This window comes from Orcinus orca, chromosome 1 (genome assembly GCF_937001465.1).
Source record: "Orcinus orca chromosome 1, mOrcOrc1.1, whole genome shotgun sequence".
In the NCBI taxonomy this organism is placed as follows: Eukaryota; Metazoa; Chordata; class Mammalia; order Artiodactyla; family Delphinidae; genus Orcinus; species Orcinus orca.
The window spans coordinates 12,502,703-12,527,619 of NC_064559.1; the positions used below are offsets into that span (position 1 = coordinate 12,502,703).

At 37.1% G+C, this 24,917-nt stretch overlaps 1 protein-coding gene and 1 long non-coding RNA gene across 10 annotated transcripts in view; one reads left to right on the forward strand and one right to left on the reverse strand.

Moving 5' to 3' along the window:
• AIDA (axin interactor, dorsalization associated) overlaps positions 1-24,917 on the forward strand; it is a 42,660-nt gene that overhangs the window by 16,066 nt on the left and 1,677 nt on the right. Inside the window, exons 4-11 of one of the 9 annotated variants that reach the window (XM_033430433.2) lie at positions 209-263; positions 5,481-5,544; positions 5,785-5,891; positions 20,693-20,815; positions 22,792-22,914; positions 23,388-23,451; positions 23,713-23,781; positions 24,714-24,834. In XM_033430433.2, coding sequence (XP_033286324.1) covers positions 209-263; positions 5,481-5,544; positions 5,785-5,891; positions 20,693-20,815; positions 22,792-22,914; positions 23,388-23,451; positions 23,713-23,767 — 591 coding nt within the window. In that variant the 3' untranslated portion in view covers positions 23,768-23,781; positions 24,714-24,834. Of the gene's footprint in view, positions 1-208; positions 264-5,480; positions 5,545-5,784; positions 5,892-20,692; positions 20,816-22,791; positions 22,915-23,111; positions 23,452-23,712; positions 24,835-24,917 lie in introns of those variants that run through there. The other 8 variants (XR_004483858.2, XR_007475494.1, XM_049705851.1 and 5 more) reach the window with 8 other exon arrangements.
• Positions 21,046-22,802, reverse strand: LOC125963511 (uncharacterized). Its single transcript, XR_007475557.1, has 2 exons — positions 22,662-22,802; positions 21,046-21,384 (listed from the first exon to the last, which is right to left on the reverse strand). It is a non-coding gene; the product is annotated as an uncharacterized LOC125963511 (long non-coding RNA).

The following is a 24,917-nucleotide window of genomic DNA, read 5'->3' on the forward strand; positions in this document are numbered from 1 at the left end:
TTTTTTTTCTGTTATTTTTAGCCTGAATGTTCCAAAAAACACAAAAACAAAAACCAGTTTGGAATTTTTTTTTTTTTTTACCCTGAAAGCAAGAAATAGATTCATTTATTTTGGCTACTTTTTGAATATGTCGTCAACCACTTAAAAGACATAGGGTGCAGTGAAATCTTTGTAATAAAAATATGTAATGCGCATGTTTTAAATTCAGTCCACACAGTCCCAAGAAGAATTTAAACTGGAGGATCTGAAGAAGCTAGAACCAAGTAAGTTTTGTTTTATATTTTTTAGTGATACTCCTTTAGAAAAATATTTGAGCTGTTATGGATATTAAGGTTATTTAGCAGAATGCTGATTTGAGTCATTTCTGTTAATATCTAGTCCTATGTAATTTTTTTGTGCTTTTATAATTCCTATAATATTTATAGTAATTATTCTTTGGTTCACTTTCATTATAGAATATGAAAAATTATTTGATTCTATGTCGTACCTCATCTATCTGTTTTAGCCTTTATTTTGTTTTAATCTCTTTAATAAGACTATAATTAAATTACTTTGGTAAACATTTATAGTAGAGTCTACTGGAGAATATAAAGTTATAGTCATTGATGCCTATTTATACAGCATGTCACTGAAAACTGCAGTCCAGCTGTTTGATCTGCTCTATAAAATATTTCCTTGTTGTCCTCATTTTCCTTCCTGAAAGTTTTTTTGAGGTAAACAATTCCTTCAAATATTTTGGTGGTTAGGTTGCTGCTAGATGAAGCTTTTTTGCTGGTTCAAATGAATGTTCTCTTAGAGGAAATGTTTGAAATATAAGCAAGGGCACAAGTATTGAATATCACCACAGTCAATTTTAGGACATTTTTATCACCCCATAAAGAAACCCTTTATCCGTTAGCATTCAGTCATTTCCCTCCAGCTTCCCCCAATTCCCAGCCCTAGGCAACCACTAATCTACTTTTTGTCTCTATAAATTTGCCTGTTCTGAACATTTCGTATAAATGGAATCATATAATGTATGGTCTTTTGCAACTGGCTATATATAAGATTATTTTAAGAAAAGCACATTGATGGCTTTAAAAAAAAGATTTCAGCTGCAGTTGGGATGTCTGAGTCGTATAATGTTTCTAAAGAAAATCATAACGTTCACTTTTAAATGATAAGAATAATTTGGATTTGGGATCCTTACCTAGTCACTATTTTCCATTTCTTTTCAGTTTGTTTCCAAATAAAACTTAAGAACCTGTTAGGTATGTAGGGTGGCTGTAAAGTTTGTAAACGCTTATACTCAGATGTTTATTATCTCTTTCCATAGACTCGCTCAGTTATTCCTCCTATGGCCTCATAGACTTTCTCGTTGGTAATAACGGTTGCCATTTTTTCGAGTAGTAGCAGTATGCCAAGCACTCAGATAAATCGTCTCAACGGCATTTTGCTTACTGACACTTGCCCGTGATCTTACAGCTTGTAAATGCCAGAACCGGATTTTGACCAGGGTTCTAAGTAATCTCAAAGCCTGCATTCCTACCACTGCACTCTGTTATTAATACTTGGAATGGTGCAGTATTGGCATCAACCCTAAATATCATGGTTCTTCAGGTCAAGTTCCTGAGAGATTTTTGGCCCATATCTTAGTGGAAGATTGGACTAAAATCTGCATTAGTCTTCTACTTTGTTTATTTGTTTTTGTTTTTTTTTAAGATTTGGTGTGGGAATGGAAAGGAAAGAGTATTATTGGGATTCATTTTGTTATAGTTTGAATTTATATAGTGCTTCTCATTTGGACTTCTCCCTTCCTGGTACTTATTATTTTTTTAGATGATTTTAATTTGCTGTTGCCTCTAAAAGGAACATAAATGTATATATTGTATCTCAGTAGGATATGCTCTGTAATTAATTTTGAATTTATAAAATCTAGGCACTTGTTATGAGTTAATTATTTTATCAGAATTAAACATTTTCTATAAATTGGTGTTTGACTATATTTCAGATTCAGTGTTTTTAGTCAAGCTAACCTCTGCCTCTTCTAAGAATGTTAAGGAAAGGAAAATTAATGAATGACTGTGTCTTTCAACATGTTAGTCCTAGTTGGTTTATTTTGCTAATGTATTTTTCCTTCAAAGTTTTAAAAATATAATCCTGTCTGAAATTCATACTAAAACTAAGATCTTGAAAGTACTAGTTACTTGATTTTCTTACGTTAATCCTTAGTAGCAGACTACTTCTTACTCAAACTTGTTCCCCCGTGACAACCCCGTAAACTGTGAAGTTCCCTTCCATTAATTCATCTTTGAAGGCCCCGAAGAAATCCCACCTTTCTCTGAAAGCTTTCTGTGCTTTCCCTAGCCATAATTAAACTCTACTTCATGTCCTTTCTAGGAGCACTTTTTATAGCCCCCATTGTAGTCTTCCCTGTATTTTTCTCACTTATATTTATTTCTCTCCTCAAGATTGTGAATAGCCTCTGTATTTTCCCCACAGAGCCTCATTCAACGCTCTGCCTATAGTATGAACTCGGCAGATTTTTAGGTTGAATGTCTTCAGGGAATCTTCTCACATAATTAAAAAAATAACCTTTCAGATGGGAAGCACTTGCTCATTTTTGCCTACCACAAAAATGAAAAATGTCAGCCACAAAAGAAGAATACATCTGGGGTGTGTGTCTGTGAGATTTTTAGTGTCAGCTTCAGGAGGTTGCAGGGCCTGCTCCATGACAGCAGGCTGAGAATGATGAGTTCTTACCAGTAGAGGGTGGGCCTGTGTGTGTGATTTCTACTGGATGAGCCAGTTAGTCCCCAATGGTGGTAGACTCCATGCTCATGATAATACCTTCCATGGAATTATAAACTTGCTTCTCTCTTCTCTAAATTCTCCTAAAATATCAGTATTAGTGTCAGAAGAAAAATCCTATGTAAAATTTATGTAGAACCCTATTTTAAAAGGACGTTAGAATCCCTGTTATTCCATAGTTGGTGAAAATGGAAACCTATCCTACATTTACAGAAAGGGAGAAAGGAGCTGTTATTTTTCTCCCAAAGTTATTCACACAAATTAAATATCTGATATACTCTATACTTATAAATACAAAATAAAGGAGAGGCTATTACTGCAAAACAGACATTTCCTTTTCAAAGCATTGATGCCTAAGGAAAGAAAATACTGTTTAATTCTTCTATTATAATACAAATTTAAGATATTCTTAATGACTAATATGATTTTCAACTTTTTCACTGATGTTGTTTTGTACATATTTTAAGGTTTGATTTTTCCTTTTTATTATTAAAATGTGATCATTTCTGATATGGATATACATGATCTTTTTTTTTTTTGTCACCCATTCCCTGTTCTCAGTATCTAGCATAATACTGTGTAAGTGATTAATTCAGGGGTCCCCAACCCCTGGGCCGCAGACCAGTATTGATCTGCGGCCTGTGAGGAACCGGGCTTCACAGCAGGACGTGAGTGGCCAGCGGTGAGGGAGCGAGGCTTCATCTGCCGCTTCCCATCGCTCCCCGTCGCTCCCCATCGCTCGCATTACCACCTGAACCATCCCCCCTCCCTCACCCACGGTCTGTGGAAAAATTGTCTTCCATGAAACTGGTCCCTGATGCCAAAAAGGTTGGGGACTGATGAATTAATTGATATTTGAGTTGAATGAATAGCTTACAAGGAGCATTCATGCACCAAGTTTAGAGAGGATAGTCTTATAATTTTAAAAATAGTCCTTCTTAGTGAGATCTGAAACAATAGGATTCTAGTCAGCCAGATAGGGAAAACTATGGCGAAATAAATTACCATATAATAATGTAGACTTATACTTTTATGGTACTTTAAATGTTCCCATGCAATGTCATATACTGTGTTATTTAATTTAATTTTCTCAGCAGTCTGGGAAGGATAGAACTGGGGAAACGGAGATTCAGAGTAGTTATGTGAATGCTCAAGTCATTAACGTCCTTGTAGGGCTAAGATCTGATTTCAGAGCTTTTGCTACTTCCCCCTTGCTTATCAGACTTTAGCTCTACAGTCCATTCTACTCCTTGAACAAGCTCCTGCCCCAGAGCCTTTGTTGTTGCTCTAGCTTGTTCTCTAATTCTTGGAGAGCCCTTGCCCCAGAGCTACTTGTGGACATTTCCTCTCATCCAGCTCATGGCTCAAATGTCTTCTAGTAATTCAGGTTTGAGAGGCCTGCCCTGTTCACCTCAGCTGAAGTTATCCCTCTATTCCATGTACACAAGCATCCTCTGTGTCCTTCATTACACTAATTGCAGTCTTAACATTATCTTGTTTATTTGTTGCCTTACTATTGTCTGCTTTTCCTGACTAGGGTCTAAGATCCACATATGAGGGCAAGAACCCTCTGTCTCTATCACTGCCATATCTTTAGCACTCAGTGCACGTTTGTTGAGGATAAGAAAAAGAGAGGAAGAATGAGGGTAAGAGTTGGAGAGGGAGCGAGAATAAGAATGAGTGAGAATCTAGACCCAAGTCTCAGACTTCTCTCCCCGAAGGGCTTAGTAGGAGTGCATATGTTAGAAGAAGTCTGATAAACACATCCAACTCCGATTGGAGTAAGGCATATAATTGTAACCTGTACACAGGGATTTCCTTTTTGGGGATGACAACATCCATACCTATTTTAGCTCTCAACTGCAGGACTCCAAACTTAGAGAGACTGAATAAGTTGAGTATAAAATCATAGAAATATTTTGGGTTGCCCAATTAATGCTATTACTTCACCTTCATATAGTTGCAGGTAGTTACTGGGAATCCATAAGACCAGATATGAAGCACTAAGTTACATATAGCACCTCTCTTTAAGTTTACATGCCAGGATATAGTCATTGACCACAACCATAATACAGGAGGTGGTACCATGTTGTTTGAAGACTTCTCTTGAGGATAAATCCCTCTTTGTGTTTGTGTGTGTGTGTATGTAAGAATATATGCACATATATGTATGTATATATTACACATTTGTAATAAACTATGGTAAAATACGTATGAGAATTATAACCTCACTACTATAAACTTTACCAGTTTTATGGAGTTGAGGGGAAGTTTCATCAGGACATAGAATAAGATATGCTCATGTCCCTCTCATTGGTCATCTTTGACACCAATCTTTTAATTTAAATACTCCAGGGAGGAGTTACTCTCTTCTCTGGTGCCCCATGTCTCACCTAGGACTTTGTACATAGAACTATTTTGGGGTTCATTTTCCATAAGGACTCTGAGACTCTAGAAGTAACTCTCCTTGGAGGTCTAACAATACTCTGAAATTACTGGTACTTGGAGTACGGATATTTTCATTTTGCTAAGATAGTCAATGGTTTATGGCTCTGGATGATGATAAGATTGGGAATTTTTAAAAAAGTATTAATAGGCATAGTAAAATTGACTAAAAATCAGTCATTGACAATAAAATTGTTTATTTTGATTCATGAGATAATTCATACGTCTTTCTCTTTTTATTCTAGTCCTAAAGAATATTCTTACATATAATAAAGAATTCCCATTTGATGTTCAGCCTGTCCCCTTAAGGTAAAATAAATAAGCACCAATATTTGTCTTCTTATTCTATCATCTTATTTTATACCTGTTTTTCAGAGATTCTGGATGTTTTATATCAATGTTGGTATACTGATATCATTAGTAGTAACATTAACATTTTATGTCAGCATTTTTTATATCAACATCTTACCTAGGAAATGAGTAGCTATGAGGCTTCTCTAGTATATTTAGTTTTGTAGCTCACTCTTTTCTCTGTCCTTTTGCATGTAGAAGAATTTTAGCACCTGGTGAAGAAGAGAATTTGGAATTTGAAGAAGATGAAGAAGAGGGTGGTGCTGGAGCAGGGTCTCCTGATGCCTTTCCTGCTAGAGTTCCCGGTGAGTATCACTTGTTAAAAATATACATTACTTAACTCAATACAAGGTCAAGGTGTTTGGAACTTATTTTGGTATTTGCTAGTAGAGAGTAAAACCTCTCCAGGGTTCATGCCAATCTTAAGCAAATGGTCGTGTTTTGGGCAGTAGCTGTTTTATAAGTATAGTCTGAAAGTATCTTACTATCTGTTTTGGGGTTCCAAAGACCACCTTTGCGTTTGGAGATTCAGTAGGAGGACTCACGGGACTCAGCATGTGATTGTACTCACAGCTGTGATTTATTCCAGAGAAAGAATACAAAAACAAAGTCAGCAAAGGGAAAAGGTGCATGAGCAAAGTCTGGAGGAAACCAGGTGCAAGCTTCCAAGAGTCCTTTTCCAGTGGAGTCACATAGCTTGTGCTTGATTCCTCTAGTGACAGATTGTAATGACACACGTGAAGTGTCCACTAGGGAAGCAGGATGCACATTAGAGACTCCATGCCCAGAGCTGTTACTGGCAGCTGATCACATAGACACCCTCTGCCTAGCACTGACCAAAATTCCAGACTCCTAGAAGGAAAGCAGATAATTCAGCATAAACCATGTTGTTTGTAAAAATAACTTAGGCACAGTGACTATTCTTATCAGGGGATAGTAGGAACCCTCCCAAAATCCAGATTCCCAGACTCTAGTCAGGGGTCTACCTTGTACTCAGGCCTTTCTAAGAGTAACAATCTCAGACCTGCTATGTTAACTCTTTTCTGTACACTTTTGTAAGTACTTCTTTAATTAATCAAATTGTGGTCATTAAAACTGGACCCAGGGGCTCTCCTGGTGGCGCAGTGGTTGAGAATCCGCCTGCCACTGCAGGGGACACGGGTTCGAGCCCTGGTCTGGGAAGATCCCACATGCCGCGGAGCAACTGGGCCCATGAGCCACAACTACTGAGCCTGCGCGTCTGGAACCTGTGCTCCGCAACAAGAGAGGCCGCGATAGTGAGAGGCCCGCACACCACGATGAAGAGTGGCCCCCGCTCGCCGCAACTAGAGAAAGCCCTTGCACAGAAACAAAGACCCAACACAGCCAAAAATAAATAAATAAATTTATTAAAAAAAAAAAAAAAAACTGGACCCAGGGAGAATGAATACAAAGCAAATGCCCTTTTCTTCCCATCTTGTTTTAGGAAAGCAGATAACGTATGGCAAGGCTTTTTTGTTTACAGAAGATCTTCCCTCTCTGTCAGTAACCTAGGCAGCCACCCTGGATAAATTTCTTGCCTCTCCCAATTACTGTTTTACTCTGTTCTGTTCTTATACAGGACACAGTTTTCATTTCTGGTAAACTATAATAGTTCACTTTAGTGTACTATGCTGATATATTGTGATGTATTTTAAAATAGATGCCAGAAGCTTTAAAATACAGCTAGATACAATTTATGTATTATCCTGATAACTTTCTTGGTAATAAAAGTACAGGCAGACCTTGGAGATGCTGCAGGTTTGGTTCCAGACCACCGCAATAAAGTGAGTATTGCAAGAAAGCAAGTCACACAGATGTATTGGTTTCCCAGTACATATAAAAGTTACGTGTACACTGTATAGTCTGTTAAGTGTGTGATAGCATTATGTCTAAAAAAACAAGGTACATACTTTAATTAAAAAAATACTTTATTGCTGGGACTTCCTTGGTGGTCCAGTGGTTAAGAAACTGCCTTCCAGCGCAGGGGACTCGGGTTCGATCCCTGGTCAGGGAACTAAGATCCCACATGCCGTGGGGCAGCTAAGCCCACACGCTGCAACTACTGAGCCCATGTGCCACAACTAGAGAGCTCATGTGCTGCAACTACATAGCCCACACGCTCTGGAGCCCACACACTGCAACTACTGAGCCTGCACGCTCTGGAAACCACGCTTCACAACTAGAGAGGAGCCCGTGTGCCACAGCCAAGACCCAACACAGCCAGAAATAAATAAATAAAGAAATATTAAAAAAAGAAAAAAACTTTATTGTTAAAAAAATGCTAGCCCTCATCTGAACCTTCAGCTAGTTGTAACCTTCTTGCTGGTGGAGAGTTTTGTCTAACGTTGGCTCTGACTGATCAGGGTGGTGGTCGCAGAAGGTTGGGGCAGCTGTGGCACCTTCTTAAAATCAGAGCACAGTGAAGTTTGCCACCTAGGTTGACTCTTCCTTTCACAGTTTCTCTCTAGCATGCAGTGCTATTTAATGGCACTTCACCCATAGTAGAACTTCTCTCAAAATTGGAGTCAAGTCTCTCAAACCTTGCCACTGTCTATCAACTAAGTCTATGTAATGGTCTAAATTTTTTGTTGCCATTTTAACAATCTTCACAGCATCTTCACCAGGAGTAGATTCCGTCTCAAGAAACCACTTTCTTTGCTCATCTGTACGAAGCAATTCCTCATCTGTTAAAGTTTTATGAGATGGCAGCAATTCAGTCACATCTTCCGGCTCCACTTCTAATTCTAGTTCTCTTGCTATTTCCACCACATCTGTGGTTCCAATGGTAACATCAAAGATCACTGATCACAGATCACTGTAACAATAATGAAAAAGTTTGAAATATTGCAAGAATTATCCAAATGTGACAAAAGAGACACAAAGTGAACAAATGCTGTCAGAAAAATGGCGCCAGTAGACTGGCTTGCTTGCTTGACACAGGGTTACCACAGATGTTCAATTTGTAAAAAACGAGATATCTGTGAAGTGCAATAAAGTACTACAGTAATAATAGTGATATTCCAGTGTTTATAATGCCCCTTGGGGAGGAGGCATTATGGAGTTGGAGCAACATAGACTTGAACCAACAGACACTGGGCTTGAGTCTAATCTCTGTCCATTACTAGTTGCACCTATTCTTAAACCAGTTTAACCTCAATTTCTTTATTTATAAAATGGGATGATAATCATGCCTACTCATAAGGTTCCTGTGAAGACTAAACAAGGTACAGCTTATAAAGCTTTTAGCACAGTACCTGTCACATGCTGAATATTAGTGAGGTGATTATTCTCATCATCATCATCATCTTTCAATGGAGATAACAATACCTACACTATAGGATTATTGGGACAATTACTGTAGATGGTAGCTCTTATTGTTAATAATGTTTCTTTGGTATAGGGCATTATTCCTAATGTACCTTGCTTTATGAAAAGAGAGATGTATTTTTCTTGTTTTTGTCATATATGTAGGAAATTTCAAAATTGCTGAGATGGTGAGAGAAATTATCTCGCTGTTTTACTAACTGAATAGTTGTTATTCCCTTTGCAAACCACGTATTATCATTGCCGTAGCTTCCAGTACTATAAATTTCTATCTGACTTGGTTGTTTGCTCACTTGCTGTACTTCTGTAGCAAACAAGATCTTTAAAGCAGATGATGTAAGCCATGAAACATACAGATCAAGGTTTTTATGAGGTTCAGGTTGCTGAGTTGAAAAGAAACTTCTGCCATAAATTAAATCCATTTGCTATGTAAGAGTAAGCCCAAACTGAATAGATTTTTGTAAACTGATATAGCATTGTGATATTTCATTTCAGAGGTACAGAAGGCTTACTGAACCCTTCTATTCTCTGAATTTCTTTTTTGAACGAGTACATGTAGTTTAATTAGCTGTTTTTAGTTTGGGGTCATTATTGTCCACGACCTATAGGTGTCATTAAAAAATGACTCGTAAAATTGTATTCATTGACATCATCAAAATAACAAGATGGCATTTAACCTTTAACTTAACTGTAAAGCAGGAAACGTTTTATTTTCCTTGTTATTCTGAGAGAATCCAAGATTTTAGTTATGCCTAGGCTGTGTTTGCATTTGGTGGCAAGATAGTTCTGGGAATTGTTGTGACTTTTAATTTATTATCTTTGTTTTTATATAAGTTACTGAATTGTAAGTTTGTTGTGACTTTTTTTGAAAGTCACGTTTATTGAGGTGTCACTTACATATACAACATTCACCCTTTTTAGTGTGCAGGTTTATGCGTGCTGACAAACGCCTACAGGTCTGTAACCAGCACCACTGTGGGGCTGATGAGGAATAAGGTATGGTGTGCAGATGTGGTAGGACCCAGAATCGTTTTTTCCCATTTAAAACCGAAAGCGCCTTTTTAGCCAGCCTTTAATGGGGGGAGGGGGAGAGGTAGATATTATCTTACCTTTTTTGATATTAATCTTTTTCCTCTTCAAAATTTAAAAAACTCATACGGCAAACATCATAAATTTTTGTTAAATAATTGGATTAAGCCAAAGTAGGATTTAATTCTTCTAAAGATAGGCTTGGTAGATTTCATTTAAATCAAGGATATAAATTTATAACGTGTTTTTTATGGCCTAAAAATGTATTGACATTGCTGAATATAAAGCTCTTAAAATCATAAGCCCAAGAAATATGAATAAAAAAATAGCCAAGACACAATTTTCAAGATTTAAAAAAACATTTTTTTACTGAATGACGTGATTAAACTCAAACATAGGCTTAGCAGGTTCAAAATTATACAAATGTGTTGGTGTTTTGAGCTCTTATATAGGCTTAAATATGCATAAAACATGTTTATTTTTGAAACTGAAAATAAAGAATGAAATTTACCTCTTCAGCGTGAAACCTGTGCTTGGGTTTTCCTGCACAAGTACTCAATTCTGAGTTGAACTTGAGAAATAAGCAAACATGAATTTCATTTTCAGCTGAAATGAAGTTTTTTCTTGCTCACACATATAAGAAGTTGAAAATTGCAGCAAAATGTTCATTGCTTTCCTATGACTATCAGGGCATCCTTCCTTCACGGAAATCCAGAGCATGCCTAGGAGCACAGCGGTGAATCTCATCTCAAGGGTACGGTTAGACCACAGCTCGCCAAGTTCTTTTTCTTCTCCCAAAGTCTCAAGTTCTCAGGCTGTGCAGAGGAATCAGAGAAAGTGTTCCTCATCCAGGCATTTATTAGTATGTAAAGGGAAGGAAAACACTCTTTGATTTTGTTCTCTTGTTCTCCAGGCTGGTTTTTAATAAGATGTAAGACTTATTTATATTTTTTCTCTCTCTCAAGCCCAAGCAGTCGTGGAAATATTTCAGGATTTCCTTTTAAAGTTAATTCTTTTTCTTTTAAATCCAAGAATCCTGTCACTTGAAGTTAAAGGGTTTTCTTCAGAGCTTTGCAGAGACTGGTTCATATGAAATGTCTGTTAAGTATGCTACCTCCTGCAGCCCTCATCTTCAAAGCACCCGGCAACATCTGGCCTCCTCTTTCTTGAAAGTACTCTGGCAATTCAACCTTGCAACTCAGACACCTGTGGGGAACTCTCCCTTGCTTGCTGTAGGGAATGATGGATTGCCCTTTTTAAACTAGCATTTCTACATGAAGCACATGCCCACTGACTCCTAGACTTTGTGGATGTGTGTTTATTAATTTTTTTTCCAAAATGTGATAGTGACACTGATATACTCTTTATGTACGCAAACAACTTCAATCAGCTATAATTTTAATTTCATAGACCTAGATACAATATTATTTAAATGATAATGGCCCCTAAGATTTTTTTCAAACTTTTAAAGCAGTTTTAAACACGAACAAACATCTTAACAGTTTTTCAAACTCTTTTTCGTGAAAGCTTAGAGGAACCCATTTTCCTCAACTGCTAGACAATAAATTACTTACTAGGAGAACTTGTATGTGTATTTTAATGTTTTACCACAATTTCTACCTCCAAATTGAACTCAGTATTTCAAAACAAATAAATGGTCCCTCCATAACTTTTTATCTACCCGCAATGTCAGTTGCAAAGATTATCTATTGCCAGAATTTGAAGACACATTTAATATGTTACCTATCTACCAAATACTGTGGCTGGTTTGAACAATATCATTATCTTAAATCGTGTTTAAAATTATCCCAGAATAACTAAAGTATTTTTCTTGAAAGAAAAAAAAATGCTACTTAAATGCAAAGTATTATCATGTATGTCCTTTTTTTTTTATCATGCTTTAGCAGCACAAAGAAATGTGCACTTAAAAAATATTGGATGACAGGGATTTCCCTGGTGGTCCAGTGGGTAAGACTCCGTGCTCCCAATGCAGGGGGCCTGGGTTTGATCCCTGGTTGGGGAACTAGATCGTGCATGCATGCTGCAACTAAGAGTTTGCATGCCGCAACTAGGAAACCCGTATGCTGCAACTAAGAAGCCCACATGCCACAACTGAGACCCGGTACAGCCTAAATAAATTAATTAATTAAAAAAAAGAAAGAAATTTGGATGACAGAGAATCTGTGTCAATAGTACTAGATCTGTGAGTTTAGTTACAAGTATTACAAATTTAAAGCAATGAAAACTAACAAGATTATATGTATTATCACATATATATGATATTGCTTAGTCTACATTTTGGACACCTGACTGAACTCTGCTGTAAGTGTGGATAAAAAATTAATATACTCCTTGTTAGTGATGTTTAATTTCCGAAGCACTAAGGCAAAATAAGGACCAACTCACCTCTTATTTTAGAACCAACACCCGTGGGAACATCTGTACAATATCACATAAAACGTCAAGCAAATAAAGTTACTTAATAAGCAAACTCAAATCACAGGGTTTTCAAAAGAGATAATTCTCAGTAATTATCCAAAAAGTCATTGCCTCTTTAGGAGTCTTGTCTAGGTGATGATATACTACTGTTTTGGAACAAAGACCATCATGCCATTTTTCATTATAGACCAGGAAGAAAAATCATGTGAGGACAGGGTCTTAAAGGATTTCATTGACTTCAGTTTCCATGTAACCTCTGTTTTCTTCTGTGGACTTAACACGCAGACTCCTGGTCTCTGGGCTGGCGGTCCATTCCTAGTCTGGTTCTCCGAAATCTCTCTCTTCCAGAGTGTCTTGGCCCCATTACAGAGAACCAACCAGTCCATGTGAGGAGATCCTCCTTACGGTAGGTTCTGCAGTGTTATCAGCTTCCCTTGGAACAGAGGAGTTGTAGGTGAAGGACGAGGACTGCAGCTGCTCCTCTGCTTCTGCCCCTAGGTTCTTCAGAACGATTTTTTTTTTAGATACCATATATATGTGTTAGCATATGGTATTTGTTTTTCTCTTTCTGACTTACTTCACTCTGTATGACAGACTCTAGGTCCATCCACCTCACTACAAATAACTCAATTTCATTTCTTTTTATGGCTGAGTAATATTCCATTGTATATATGTGCCACATCTTCTTTATCCATTCATCCGATGATGGACATTAGGTTGCTTCCATCTCCTGGCTATTGTAAATAGAGCTGCAGTGAACATTTTGGTACATGACTCTTTTTGAATTATGGTTTTCTCAGGGTATATGCCCAGTAGTGGGATTGCTGGGTCGTATGGTAGTTCTATTTTTAGTTTTTTAAGGAATCTCCATACTGTTCTCCATAGTGGCTGTATCAATTTACATTCCCACCAACAGTGTAAGAGGGTTCCCTTTACTCTGTTTATTTTAAATGGCTATTAGAACCTCAAAATATTAGCACCTTGTCAATGGTTGTGATTTGTAGTTAAGTGATGTTTTTTATGTTTGTGGAGCCATAGCTGCGTTCATAAATTGTCTTCTACAGTTGATGCACTATGGAATAGGACAACTTGGATTACTGATCCAAATACAACATATTGATAAATAGTTTTCATCATCAAGGTGGACTTTGGTGTGTCCCCTATTGCCCTAGTGCAGTAAAATGACCCTGGAGCTTGTGATTCGTTTTTGTTACCTTATCAGAATCATCTGTAGGCTTAGGTTTGGAATCCTCCTCTCCTAGCTCGTACCTCTTCTTCAGAAGCCACATTGAATCAAATAATTCCCCCCAGTTTTCTTTGACAGCAGTAGGACATGTTTGCTCCAGTTGGTGGTACACTGGGGAGGTAGGGCAGGTAAATCAGAAGAGGCTGACAGCACCAGGCGGCCTTCCTCCATGCGCTGTAGAGCTTACCAGCTGCCAGTGGCTGCCCCTTTCTCGCATGAAAAACTAAAAATGGATCCAACCAGATGAACGTGGTCCTACTGCCCATTGCCATATGAGACTCAAAGACCAATAATAGAGTTGCTGTAGGGACTGCCCAGTCTCTGGCCCTCACAGTGAACACGAATTGCTCAGTGCACAAAGTTCAGGTGGCGTTTATTCCTTCTTAATCACTCTCTTTTGTGGAGCTCCTAGCCACAGCTCCAGCACACCCCTAGGATTCTGCGGAAACCTGGTTGAGAAATCCTGGTTTAGGCAGTTACCTGTATGGCTCCCCGAAGACATCCATATTCCAATCCCCAGAGCCTGTGAGCATGTATGTTACATGGCAACGGGACTTACGTTAAGGACCTTGAGACGCAGATTATCCTGCAGGTCCTTTTTAGGCTTTGTGGACAATTAAATTACAAAAGTGGCAAATGGGACATGGCAGTTAGAAGCATGGACTCTAGGGTCAGACTGCTGTGTGATAATGGACAAGTTAACTAACTTCTGTGCCCCAGTTTTCACCTTCCGCTAACTAAATGGGACTGACATTAACACCTATATCATAGAATTATTGTGAGGATTAAATGAGTTGACACATATAAAGTTAGAACATTGCCTGGCACGTAGTTAAGTGTTCTGTAAGCATTGATTATCTGTTGTTTATGCAGTGCTACCACATAGAAGAACATTTGTTATTTTTGATCCTTGCTCTAGATTTAATAGCAAATTATTCTAGCTGGAAAAGCTTAGTCTATACCAGATCATGTATGATCATTTCTTTTCTTATCCTGATTATAGTCTTCAAGTTTTACAAGTGTAGTTGCTTGTTCTCCTGTTACTTTATGTAGTTGAATATTTTAATTGTTCATTTAGAAATCTTCTTTTAATGTAGTGCTTTGATTTCTGATTATCATATGGTTTTACCTTTGGTACATAAACATGCTGCCTTTCTCACCTACCCCAGGAGCTGCAGGTGGTATGGTATTATGCTAGTATTTTGTCTTCTTTCACGCACATGTCATATAAGACAGTGCATCGATACATATATAATATATATATTATCTAGCCATTTGTTTACTAGAACATAATATAACCTTTAGAGCTGTGAAATTCATTTATTTATTCAACAATACATTAACTCAAAAAGGATCTGTTTATTACTAATGCCAAATAATAAAAAAAATGAGTGGTTACCCAGATTTGTCTTTCAAGAAGCTTACTATGTAGTCAACAAGACAAAGCCAACAGTACATAATTATGGTTAGAGATGTGCACAGTGTGTTATGGATAAGCAAAAAAAAGAAGGCTAAGGGAGTTCAGCACAGGGAATCTAGCCTGAACTGAGACTCTGAGTGTGTAGGAGTTGGTCATACAGGGAGAGAGCACGTTGGAAACCATCATGAAATACCTTGAATATTCACCTTTTTAAATCATTTGTCGTCTTCATTTTATTGTCAGCTTGCAGATGCTCTTTAATAGGTGTAATGAGGGTGAAACTGAACCTTCATGATGGAATGTTTTCATACTACCTTGAATTATAGAATAATGAAGCTGAATAAATTAACTTGCAGCTTGAAATCACTGCCTTTATATTGAATTGTTAGAAATATATTTAGTGGTTAGATTAGATTTTAGTGTGGTCTGAGGCAAAAAGGTTTGTTGGTAATGAGGAAAGAAATGTCATCCCATTCATTCATTTCAACTAAAAGAGCTAGACAGTTATAGATTATGAACTGATTCATCCAAAGGTAGAAACCAGTTTTAATGTTCACTTGGGAAAAACATAGTCTCATATCATTGACTTTGAATATTGGATAAGAAATTACCTTTTGACTGTCAAAGAAAGAAAGCCATAGTCAAAGTAAAAAAGACAAGGGGCTAACATCCTTAATATATAAATAAAAATTTTAAGTTGCAACAACAAAAACCAACAAGCACATTAAAAGACTGGGCAAAAGACATGAACAGACAGTACACACGTACATACAGACACACAAAAATGTACAAATAGCCCTTAAACATATGAAAAGATACTCAACTTATAATAAGAGACATGCAAATTAAAACTACTGTTGCTTAGGCTGTGACAGATGCTCATTCATCACTGGTAGGAATACAAAATAGTACAGTCCCTTTGGAGGGGAATTCAGCAATATTTAACAATAACATCAGAAGTACACATTTACTCTTAGGCCCAGCAATCTCACTTCTAGGAATTTATTCTCAAGATACACCTCTAAGAATATGAAGAAAATATTTGCATATGCGCCAGGTTGTTTATTATGGTGTAATCTGTAATAATAAAATATTAGAAACAACCTAACTGCCATATGTAGGTTAGCTGAATAATACTGTAGAATACTATAGATAAGAATCAGGAAAATCTCCATGAACTGATGATTTTTCAGAACATATTGTTCAATAAGTAAAATATGTCAAGGCAATTCACATTAGCAGATTAAGGAGGAAAATCTCATAATCCTCTGAATAGATGCAGAAAGGTTTAAATTCTAAATCTCTTCGTGATTTTTTAAAATTCTAGCAGACTGAGAACAGAACAGTTCTCTGGGTGTTCTCTAAGGGATGCTTTGAGCCAAAATCATACTTGAAGCATTCCTTTTCAGATCAATAAGAAGACATAGTGCCTACTATGTCCTCTTTTCATCAGTGCACTAGGACCAAAAACAGAAGTAAAAGATAAAAATTATTTGTAGATTTTATGAATATGTGTGTAGAACATGCAAAAGCGCCTATAGGTAAATAATTAGAAATAGTAAGAGAGGGGCTTCCTGGTAGTCCAGTGGTTAAAAATCCACCTGCCAATTCAGGGGACACGGGTTTGAGCCCTGGTCCGGGAAGATCCCACATGCCGCAGAGCAACCAAGCCTGTGGGCCACAACTATTGAGCCTGCACTCTAGAGCCCGCGAGCCACAACTACTGAAGCCCGCACGCCTAGAGCCTGTGCTCTGCAACAAGCGAAGCCACTGCAATGAGAAGCCCGTGCACTGCAACGAAGAGTAGCCCCCGCTCGCCACAACTAGAGAAAGTCTGCGCACAGCAACGAAGACCCAATGCAGCCAAAAGTAAATAAAAATTAAAAGAAAAAAAAAGATAGTAAGAGAGTTTAGCATGGTTCCTGGATGTAAAATCTGTACATAAGAATTGATTCTATAGGCTTATTGTGATCATTTTGCAATATACAAATATCAAATCATTATGTTGTATACTTGAAACTAATATAATGTTGTATGTGAATTGTACCTTGATTTTTTAAAAATATGTACCAAAAAAGAATTGATTTTATCTTTATAAACGATCAACAGTTGCTTAGAAAATGAAATAACATTTATGATAATATCAGAAAATATCAATATAGTTTAATAAATCCAATGAGAAGTATAAGACCCATGTGAAGAAAGCAGTAAAACTTTATTGAGAGAAATTAAGAAGTCTTAAATAAATGGAGAAATATATTCCAGTTCATGGGTTGGAAGAAGCAATTTGTAAAGATGTGACTGTTTCTAAAATTGATCTGAACTTCACTGCAGTCCCAACAGTGTTTTTGTTATTTGATGTTTTGTGTTTTTTTGTTTTTTTTTTTTAAGAACTTGACAGCTGTTGTGTTATAATTTACATGGAAATGCAAAGGGCTAAAAGTAGTTAAGACTCTTGAAGAATAATGTCAAGGCGGGAGAATTTGCTTTACCGAATGTCAAGACTTTTTGTAAAATTATAGTAAGACACTTACGGTAGTGGTGCAAGGGTAAGAAATAGTCCAATGAGAGAATGGGGAGCCCGGAAAGAGACCCACACTTGATTTATGATCAAAATGCCACTGCAGATACATGGGTGAGATGACAGTCTATTAAGTAAGTAGTGCTGGGACAGTTGAGTGTCCATGTGGATTAGAATGGGATTGGGCTCCTACCACACACCATAGCCAAAAATTAATTCTGTGTGGATTATAGAATGAAGTGTGAATGGCAAAACAAACAAGCTCTTACAAGAATACCTTCATGACCTTGGAGTGGGGAAAGATTTCTTGAATAGGACACAGAAAGCACTGACTCTAAAGGAATTTAGAGATTGAGAAATTTGAATACGTTAACATTAAGAATTTACCATAATCAGAAGACACCATAAACAGAAAAGGCATTCTAAACATGCAAAGACTGATCTTGGTATTAAAAGTCAAGAATAGCTGTTATCTCTTGGGAGAGAGTGATTTGGGGGCACAAGTCAAGCTCCTAGTATGCTGGTAATATCTTTCTTTCCTGGATATGGTGCTAGTCACACAGGTGTGTTCACTTTGTGAAAATTCATTAAGCTGTGCCTAGAATTTGTACACATTTTAATATGTTACCCTTCACTATACAGATTTTTTTTAAAAAAGGAAAGCCACTGATAAATTATTTGTAAAACATGTATCCAACAAAAAGCTTATGTCAAAATATTAGAGGACTCCTACAAATCACTAAGAAAAAGGTGAACATTTCAGGGACTTCCCTGGTGGTCCAGTGGGTGAAACTCCATGCTCCCAATTCAGGGGGCCCGGGTTTGATCCCTGGTCAGGGAACTAGATCCTGCATGCATGCCACAACTAAGAATTCTGCATGTTGCAACTAAGACCCAGCGCAGCCAAAATAAATAAATAAATAGTATATATTTTTAAAAGGTGAGCATTTCAGTAGTAAAGTGGGCAAAATAATTGAATAGGTACTTTAGGAAAAGGGAAATACAAATGCTTATTTTTAAATGAAAAGGTGCTCAACTCATTAATCATTGGCAAAATGAGCTTAAGACTAGATTGGTATTTCTCTACACCTAAATTGGCCAAAAAGAAGAACCTGACAACTCCCAAGTGCTAGTGAGGATGTGGAACAATGGAGATTGTACTAGGAGCAGAAACTGACACGACCACTTTGGAAATTACACTATTGGAAATTATTTATTTGGAAATTACATAATTAGTGTAATTACATAGCAAACATGAAGGTGGTATATCATGTGACTCAGTAAGTCCTCCCTTGGGGAATGTGTGCATAGGTGGAGCAGAGCATGCATCCAAGAATGTTTGCAGCAGCTTTGTTAACAATTTCCAAAAACTTGAAGCAACTCAAATGCCTGTCAACAGAAGAATGGATAAAAAAACTGGTGTATTTGTACAACCTCTATATTATACTAATTCTGGAAAATCATAAAAATGAACAAATTACAGAAACTGACAACAATTGGATAAATCTCAAGTTCAAAAGCAGACAAAACAATTATACAGGGTTGCTTTTTAGTAGTGATTTTAAAAGCCAGGGTAGTGAGGAGGAATTCAGAAGAGCATTGGGTGGGGATAGAAGGGGACTCCTGAGGTCATGCTTTATTTTTTGACCTCATTGGTGGTTACATGGATGCTTGCTTTCCGGCATTTCATTAAGCTGTACACTCGTTTTATTTGCTTTTCTGAATATGTGTTAGATTCGCAATTTAAATTTTTTTTAAAGAATAGACAGTGGGTGCAGTAAAGACCTTTTATCTTTAATGTAAGAAAACTTGTGAAAATTGAAAATGTGTTGAAATATGGCAAAATATTTCATGTGAAAAAGTATAATTTTGAAACAGTATTAAATACTGCTTTGAATGTCCCATTTTGGTTTTTCTGCTTTTTATACTTCTACCTTGTCATTAGTCAAAAAAAAATTTTAACAGGTATCACCAGTTAAGACTCTTGGATTTCTATAGTAATTTTCAGGTCATAAAATTCACTCATTCTAAGTGTACAATTCAGTGACTTTTGATAAATCTATAGTGTTGTGCATCTATCAGTGTGATCCAATTTGAGAACATTTTCATTGCCCCCTGAAATTCCCTCTAGCACATTGCAGTCAGTTAAATGTATTGATAATATATTTTGAACATGGTAAGTTGATTGATTCATGTACTTCAAATACTTCCTCATTAAAAGTAGAATAACACATTGTTGGATAGAAACTTGAAGAGTGTCAACCAAAGTCCTTTATAAATGTTAGATTCTGTAAGTTGTGGTACTGTATACATATTAAATTAAAATCAACTTTTGTTCGCATCTGTTCTTCATCAATTATTTGAAATAAATGAACAAACTACAGTCGATTTCTTTTTTCACGTCATTTTCTTGGTGGGGAATGCTCTTGTGTGGTTCTGGGTGGTTTTTCAGTTTTAAAAAATTTAATTGATCTATGGAAAAGATTTCAAACATACAATTACTTTTGTGGTTTTATGTGGCATTCTCAGTAGGACTGATTTCTGAGAGGATAGAGCATACAGAATAGGATGAAGAAAGGAGTGGGAAATTACACTGTAAAGTTATTCAATTAAATATATAAATATTAAGTTATTTCCTGAAAGATTAATAGTAGCTGATTTATTGATTCTGGTATTAAATTTTTCAAATTTTAGAAATACATAACAAATGTTTATAAAGCTTTTTGTGTCCTTGTTCTACCACTTCATGTTGAGATATGGAGTATATTATATAGGAGTAAATGTGAAGCATATATATTATGTACATTCTCAATTATGTGGTAATTTGTAATTGGGCTTCCTGGATTGGAATTTTAACAAACTTGAGTTAGTAATTTATGCTTTAGTGTTGAATATGAAGTATGGAGGTGTAGATGTATCTTGTGTCTAATTAAGCATTTGTCTGAGAAGAATAGCATCAAGTGTCTGTACGTTTTGGAAACCAAAATGATGCCTGGCTAGTTACTAAGCCAGTTAAGAGCAAAGCTATATCTTCTCTATGTTGTTAAAATATTTACTTTGAAATTATTGGTGGAGCTCATTTTTATTGCTATTTCTCCGTTGCCAGGTACTTTATTACCAAGGTTGCCATCAGAACCAGGAATGACATTACTCACTATCAGAATTGAGAAAATTGGCCTGAAAGATGCTGGGCAATGCATTGATCCCTATATCACAGTTAGTGTAAAAGGTAAATAACTATGTATATCTATCTTCCCTCTGGGGAATTTTATAATGTTGCTTCTCATTTGGAACTTTTTTGGTGGGGAGAGGGAGGGGATGTTTTATATCTGTGACAACTTATTTTAGTTGATTTTACAGTGAGGCGAAATCCCTGGGAAGAGGTGGTCATCATTCCCTCACCAAATATTTCTGAGAGATTTACTAAAAATACTTCCCTATCCATAACTTACACTCATATTTGCTTTTAGCTTTTTCTTTGTGTATATCTTTTTATTCTTAAAATTCTGTCAAGGGTGCTGACTAGACAGACACACTGTCTTTAACAGCAGATGCATCCTTCAGAAAACAGGTTTAAAAAATGTCCCCCACCTTCCAAGGGTGTGTGGTTTTCTTTGCAAAGCCCAGTGTTCTTCTGTTTTGCCACGCCTCCGCTTCAGGTCCTCTCGTTCCTGTCCAAGAGAGGTTTGTACATAGGACAGCTGTGCAGAGGTGGATGAGAATCAGGCCTTCAATTAGTCATGAGTGGAGACAGGGAAATAGGACGCGTCCATAAACATCCGTGCCCTGAACATAATCCTGCGGGACATTAGACGAGTGATGTATTTCTTATACTTAACTATGTTACCGTCATTATTAAGCATGATTACTCTTAGGATTTGTTTTTTTCTATCCAATGGCAAACCATTTTTTTCCTTGAAAACAACTTTTTTGGTCATTGGTTTAAGAGGGAAGCCACAGTGATTGAACTGTTTTGTCGTTGCCAAGCATTTTATACAGCACTTTATTTGTAAAGCACTCAGCAGTCTTTTAAAAGTAATTATTGGGTGATTGAAGATGAAGTTGTCATGCTATTATTCAGAAATAACTGCACAGTTAATCCAGTCTACAGTTAATAAACCTGCAGTTTGAGACAAATCAAACAGGTATGGACTGAAATTAAATGGAGGGAACTTTTACCGATCATAGAAATATTCAGACCCATGGGTTCATTAGTACCAAATAAAAGAAAAAGGATTTTGGCCACAGGCAAAAGTTTTAACATGGAGAGACCGTGATCCATAGCACTAATGCTGTGATACTTTAACTTCTGATGTTACTGGTTCTCAAATCCATGGTCTACTGGAAAGTATTTACACCCTACACAAAACTACATCTCTCCTTCAGGAGCGAACACTGTAAAATACGAAAAAATGTAATGAAATGTAGATATTATGTTACCTTTGCATATGGTTGAACTGAAACATGTTTTATTTAAATATCTTTAGGAACTGAAGTAATCAAACATACTCTCTTGCTTTAAGGTCCCTAAGATGGGTCTGTTGAATAATACATGAACACTGAGTAGTCATTAAATGAGTCTGTGTTGAATTAGATTAAACTGGATGATTCCTGGCTCCAGAGATTACAGCAGTATACCATGCATAGTGTGCCATCTGGTTATTGTAAATCAGCTTATGTTACAGCAAATGGAACCAGAATTTAAGTAATATATGTAAGAAGTGTTCATTCGTGGAAAGGTTTCCTTGGCAGCTGTCGTGTCCATTGTTTGGTCCTCTGACTTGAATACAGCAGGGCAATTCTGATAATGTCAGATTTATAGGCCTTTCCGTGTCATGCACGCGATCAAGGTTGGGAAACGGGTAGGAGCACCACTGTGGTATATTACGTCCCCAAATGTAATTCACAAAACTATACTGGCCTGTGTCATCAGAAGACACCTCTTAACTAGGAAGGATCCAATTTTGTGATGTGTAAGGCGGCTTCCTCCTCCTATCCATGGGGGTCTCCCACCCTCTCTACTCCGTGCCCTGCACATGACCCTGGAAACCAGCCACCTTCAGGTACCTGCTCACCCCAGACATGGGTCTTTATTGGCCTCAGAATCTCCTCTCGGCTTTTGCCTCTTCAGGAAACACAACCCTTTGCAGTTTTTACGTCTTTGTATTTGAAGGCTCGAAGCAGAAACTGTTTTTTCCTCTCTAGATCTGAATGGCATAGATTTAACTCCTGTGCAGGATACTCCCGTGGCTTCAAGAAAAGAAGATACGTATGTTCATTTTAATGTGGACATTGAGCTCCAGAAGCATGTTGAAAAATTAACCAAAGGTTTGTGATGCTAAAAGTAGAACTATATTCAGAATGTGACTATTCTCCAGCTTTGAATCTGTTATGTACAGTGACTGTCATTTTAACTGAGACTAATGCTAATGAGTATACTTTATGTTTATAAGCATTTAAGTTAATCTTCCTAGGCTATTCTCATTTTACATTTTGTCCTTTCTTATAAATGCTATGAAGTATAGAGCTGTGCATACCAGCAATGCAGGAAATATATTATCTACAGATGATGCAGATGAGTAATAAAATTTTTTTAACTTCCTTAAAATGATGGTATCATATTTGGACTTTAATGCTGTTTTCAAATGTGACTTTATTTTCACATTTATTCAGACCTCAGACACAATCACGATGACAAGGAGATGGGTTCCATAGCTGAAGAGACTAAGAAATGTGATCTGCTATCTTAAAGATCTATGAGGTTTTTAAATAATAAAATGCCTCTGTTATTGCCGTGGAAGGGAGAAGAGAAGCTACTCTTTTGTGGACATGGCAGGGTCATACACCTGGGGACCGAGGTCACCGGTAACCTAACAATTGTAATCCTTTCGTGTGTGTTGGTAGCAGATGCTAAATATGCCCATCTCTGGAATTCCCTGGCGGTCCAGTGCTTAGGACTTGGTACTTTCATTGCTGGTGTCCGGATTCAATCCCTGGTCGGGGAACTAAGATCCCGCAAGCCACGCGGCTCGGCAAATAAATAAATAAATACGCCCATCTCTCCCTCACGCACATCCCTTTGTCTCCTAAGTGATTGGCTTTTCTTTCCTTCCTTGACATGTGAAGCGCTCCGTTTGGACCCAGGTGCCAGGGCTGCGCACACATTTCTGAACATTGTTAAACTTCTGGTCACTTGTGAGTTTTGTCATCAGTGAAAGTATTAGATGTGTTAGTTGTCTTTAAAAGCAAAGCAAGATCCAGCACCGCTCTGGTTAAGCCTTTGTTAATAAGGAGCCAGATAACAGGGAGACCCTGACGTCCTTCCGTCTCTTTCGTTGCCTTTAGAAATTAATTGTTTTTGGCTACACAGACGAGGCGATTTATTATTCTGTTTTTAGCTTTTCTCTGTGGGGAGGGGGAGAGAGCTTATCTGTTGGGCTTTGGGGAGAGAAAACTATCTACATGTTTCATCACCATTTGTTCACTGGGGGAGGGGTGGGATAGGCGTGCTCTCTAAGCCCTTGTCTTGCTTAGCGCTGTCTTCACACAAGCACATGTCATTCCAGGAAAAACAAAACAGGGCTTTGGACACTGAGAAAGGTATTAGGAAGCAGTTAACATTTAAAAACTGAACCAGCTGTTGTTCAGACTCCAAACTCCAAAAAACTGAATTTTTGAGTTTTTGTTTCGAGAAACTATTTAAGTTTGGATTTTTTGATGAACTCTTTCACATGCCTTTTCTACTTAATGCGTTTCTATGAGTAATGTTAATACTTAAGTATCTTCTGTGGGGGTTTTTGGTAGTATTTAGTATTTTCTATTCTTAATATTTTATAATTCTACCTGTGAATGAACTTATTTACATTCTTGAGTCATTCTGGCTCGAGAAGTTTTGCTCTACTCTGTAGAATAGGATGATACGGAGACATGCCCCTCTATTCAGGTCCAGATGAGTTTTGGGGTGACAGCCATAGTCAGTCGTATCATCAGAGAGATTGTTTGACAGAGGTTACTTTGTGAAATTATGACAATTGTTGCTTGTTCATAGGCTTCTGGTGATCAAAGAAAATTTATTGACACTAGAAATGTGCTGTCTGTGGCTAATCTGCTTTGCTTTAATTCCTTAGGTGCAGCTATTTTCTTTGAATTCAAACACTACAAGCCTAAAAAAAGGTTTACCAGCACCAAGTGTTTTGCTTTCATGGAGATGGATGAAATTAAACCTGGGCCAATTGTAATAGAACTGTAAGTGATGCACGTTCAGAATTAGTACTAATTTAACGGTGACTACTCTCTCTTCTTAATATGTAACCTTGGAATAGATCAGTTAT